The following is a 4,407-nucleotide window of genomic DNA, read 5'->3' on the forward strand; positions in this document are numbered from 1 at the left end:
CCCATCCTGATATCCTACAGCCCCATCCCGATATCCTACAGCCCCATCCCGATATCCTACAGCCCCTCCCCACTGTCCCACAGCCTTTTCTGCCATCCTACACTCACATCCCTCTCTCCTATGGTCCCATCCCTGTGTCCTAAGGTCCCATCCCTCCAGGATCAGGGACAGGACGACGCTGGGCTGTGCTCGTCGCCTGCCACCCCACAGGGACCAGCCACCTTGTCCTTTAAGGCACAGGGAAGGTCAGGGGCTGCTTGTAGGGCAGAGGGTTGTAACAAATGCCAGTGAATCGCTGGAAATGTCAGCCCCGGGATGCGACAGGGCAGATCTCTTAGCATCCCTGTGGGAAAGCTTAAGATCTGGTTCCCAATCTCTCCCCCAGCAGCAGCAGAAAGGACATTTTCCAACCCAGTGTCTGCTCCAGGCTTTGATCTTCCCAGATGCTGTGTTCCAGCAGCGCCTGTTTGAGGAGCCCTGACTTCGATTTAGCCAAAAATAAAAACAAACCCAAAAAAACCAACAAACCAACAGAAAAAAAAACCCAAAACCCAAAAGCACCCACCAGGAATGCCCACAGCCCCGATTTATCCCCAACCACAGCAACCTCCGCGATGCCACAGCGAAAGTAAAATCCCCGCTGTGAGCAAAATAAAAGGGAACGGGGATGGCAATCTGGGATCTGAGCGTCTTTCCCCAGCCTGGAAAGATCCAGGAGGCAGCGAGGGGCTGTGGGATGGATGCGCTCGGACCCCCGTGCCGCCCTTCATCCCCGCTCCCCTCTGCCTGGGGAAGGGCCAAGAGCCAAACTGCCCATCCAGGGGAATTTTAGGAGCGATTTCAAGAGATTTTTGGTGCTGGCGGGGAAGTCTTTGGAGAGGGGATTCTGCAGCTGGTCCTTTTCATGCCTCATTAAGTCGGGAATTCGCAGTAACTCCATCCCAGGCAATGCCCGGGGCAAGTTCACTGCCTCGATCACAGGGTCTGATCCTGCTCTTCAGGGTAATGAAATCAGTCACCGAACTTACCCCAAAAAGCCCAAATTTGGCATTTTGAGCACACACCAGGGAGTTTTTCAAACGGGCCCGTGTGTTTTACCCATCCTCCCCAGTGCTTTATACCATGGTTTAACCCAAGTCAAAATTCCTTATTTTAGGGAAAAAAAAAAAAAAAAGAAGGTTTGTATTTATTTTAGTGTTATTTTCTTTTACTACATTTTCACTGATCTTCTTTTCTCCGTGTGCTGCATTATTGTTACAGTGATATATTTATATAAAACGGGGAAAAAATTCGTTCCCAATTGCACAGACGGTGAATTCGTGTCTGCATATTCACCTAAACCTGCCCATACTTGATCTTTATTTTTAAAAAATGATAATAATTAAAATTTTAATGACCCCAGGGGTGCTCTGCAATTAACACTACCCGAAGGTGGTGGTTATTTCTCTTTTTCTTTGGAAAAGAAAGTGAGAGCCTGCAAATACCACTCGATTTAAAAGGATTGCGTTTCCACCTTGAGATTCCTCGCTGTGCAGAGAATAAAATTACTTTTAGCCCTGAGAAAAGGCAACTCCACCGTGCCAGGGATCTCGCAGGAGCTGACCAGGCTCGGATGTGGGATTAAAGTGGGTCTGTGATAGGAGCAATCTACAACGGTGTCCCCCCCACGACATCATTCACTGCCGTCAGTTTTTCAGGATTTTTTACCTTTAAAATCATTAAAATAAAACCCTTTCCCAGTTTGGAATCCCTTTCCCAGCCTCTCCTTTCTTCACTCAACTCTCTCGGTGCCCAAAGCATCGCTCGGTTTCAAGGAGGGACCGGGCAGCGGCCGCGTCCCGACTCAGGGAGAAGCGGGAACGGGGCTGGACCTTAAACTTCTTCCCGGAGGAGCTGCCTTCCAAAAATCCATCTAAAATTCACCAGCTCTCAGGCAGTTCATTTTCTTTTTTCTTTTTTTTCTTTTTTCTTTTTTTTTTTTTTTAAACCAAAACACAAGCACTTGTGTTTTAAAATCCAAGTGTTTTTCCATATCCAAGCCAGAGGCGCAATTAACCCCATGCTAATGAATCTCGCGGATTCGGCCGCGCTGCCGAAAATCCGGCACCCGAGTCAGGACCTGGCGTGAACATGAGTCCCTGCTCCTTCCTCCTTCATTAAAACACATTTTCGGGACTGTCTTAACTCATCCCTTCTTCCCAGTGCTATTTAAATCTCCATTTTTTGCCATCAAAATGCGGAGCTGCAGCAAAAACCACCAGACTCAAAACCCCGAAATCCCCACGCTGGCACTTTAAAAGCTGATGGTGTTTCTGCAATTGCAATTCTTCATTTGCATTGTTTTGGGGTTATGTTATTTTTATTATTGAGAACACTTCTAAAACCACCACTAAAAGGTGATGATTTTTTTTTCCCCCCCAAGGAAGAGATGGCATCGTGGTAAAATACAAATATTCAAATGTGCTTGCTGATATTCAATTAATATTCGATTGTTTAATTCATCCTGATTTTTTCCTCTACGATATGCCTTCTAATGGCTTCCCAAAAAACATTGTCAGATTGGTTAAAATTTTATCCTTAATCTGTTCCTCATTTTGAGAAATTAGCACCTAAAGAAAAGCACAAGATTTTGGCAAGGCCAAGCCTTCACCGACGTCCAACTTTCCTTCTTTTAACGTCTTAAAATAACCCTAAAGACAACGCAAATCCTGCTGGACACGATGGAAAAATCACCCTCCAAAATTCGGGTCAGAGAACACAATCATAAAATAGATCTGCAGCAAAATTTGAGGTGTTTTCTTTGTTAACCCCAACCCCAAAGCCGACAGAAACACCTTCACAGAGAGGAAACGGGAAGGAAAAAAGGGTTTTTGAAACCACAGTGCAAAGATGTGCCTGCATTTCTTTCCCCTTTTATCCCTCTTTCACCCCACGAAATATAAAAGCAGTATTCTAAGCCATTTGGACCAATTCTTCATTGTAGGAACCAGAGGATTTTAATGAAATGAAAGGCTCTGAGACTGGGCTCGGCACGAGAGATCAGGGTGAGGTTTTTTGGGGGAAGGAGACTCTGAAATACCAGGGTTGTGTCAGATATGCCTGAGTTCCCCAAAAAGCACCATTATAAATGTAGATGCATTTCTTTTAATCCTTCTCCATCATCTCTCCCACCTCAGCTCTAAATTTGCTCTCCCTTTCCGTAGCCCAACTGACCTTTCCAAAAAATTTTTAAAAAGACCAGAACTTAAAGCAGCCTGAAGGGAAGACTTGGAATTCATGGACCCAACTTTGATTTCTTAATGCTCCCAGTTTTACACCTGAAGCCAGCTCAGGAACGGACTGCATGTCGATGGAAAATGTGTTCCTGCACCCCACAATCCCCTTCAGAGCCCCTAAATCCCCCTGAGCTATCTGAGGAGCCAGCAGGCCCGCGCTCCAGAGCTCAGCTCATCATTCCTTGCCACTCCAGGCCTGCCCCAAATTCCATTTATTTTTTGGAAACTCCGGCCTTTGAGGATGTTTTGGACTGGTGATTTTGCAGAATAAGTAAGAAAAAGGACCCCAATGTTTTCCAGTCAGAGAGGCAGCGCCAGCCCCAACACTCAAAATTCCTCCCTCCTGCCCTTTGCGCCTATGCACGGGGGGGGTGTGTGTGCCCCAAAATCTGGGGGGTAACGGGGTGAAACCTTCCCTCCCCTGTCCCAGCCCTCTGCTCACCGATGTTGGCGTGGCGGGCGGCCGCGGGCGTCCCTCGGCTCTGCAGGTTGTGCAGCATGGGGCTGTCGAAGGGCGAGGAAGTCCAGGTCGTGGCCATTTCGGGGCTCATGTAGGCCGGGTAGGGGCTGGAGTAGGAGCTGCCGAAGCCCCTGCTGTACTGCTCCCTCCCGTTAGCAGAAAGGTTCAAGGAGCTGCTGTAAGCCGCCGCCGCTTCCCGGGAAGAGGTGGCCGGGATGGGGGTGCTGGTGGAGAAGGAGAACCGAGGTGACACGGGAGGATGAGAAGATCCAGGGTTGTAAGCGGCGCTTTCGGCTCCGGGCTGAGTCCAGATGGAGTGGCTGGAGACGGGGCTGCCTTGCTGGGAAGAGCCGCTGCTCTGCAGGTAGGGCAGGCTGGGGAGCATGGAGGTGACCCTCGTGGTGGGCACATAGACCGGGGACGCTGCGGCCGCGCTGTGCATGAAGCCACCTGCCCCCTCGTACGCCGGAGGGCCGGGGTTGGCTGCCATGGCTAAGCTCTGGTACATCTCGTGCGGGGCCTCCCCAAAGCCCGGCCGGCTCCCCGGCCGCGATCCGGAGCGATGGGGAGCTCCTGGAAAACCCTCGGCTCCACTTTTCCCCGGAGCGGTCCCGCGTGGGCGCAGCCTTCCAGCCAAAACCAAAACACCACCAGCGATGCGATTTTCCTCCA

The 4,407-nt window shown here is 49.7% G+C and overlaps 1 protein-coding gene across 2 annotated transcripts in view; it reads right to left on the reverse strand.

Annotated features, from left to right (window-relative positions):
* GATA4 (GATA binding protein 4) overlaps positions 1-4,401 on the reverse strand; it is a 28,775-nt gene extending 24,374 nt beyond the window's left edge. For both annotated transcript variants that reach the window (XM_015623157.1, XM_015623155.1), the window contains exon 1: positions 3,718-4,401. In XM_015623157.1, coding sequence (XP_015478643.1) covers positions 3,718-4,243 — 526 coding nt within the window. In that variant the 5' untranslated portion in view covers positions 4,244-4,401. The remainder of the gene's footprint in view (positions 1-3,717) is intronic.
* Between the last annotated feature and the right edge of the window lie 6 nt (positions 4,402-4,407).

This window comes from Parus major, chromosome 3, assembly GCF_001522545.3.
Source record: "Parus major isolate Abel chromosome 3, Parus_major1.1, whole genome shotgun sequence".
Taxonomy (NCBI): Eukaryota; Metazoa; Chordata; class Aves; order Passeriformes; family Paridae; genus Parus; species Parus major.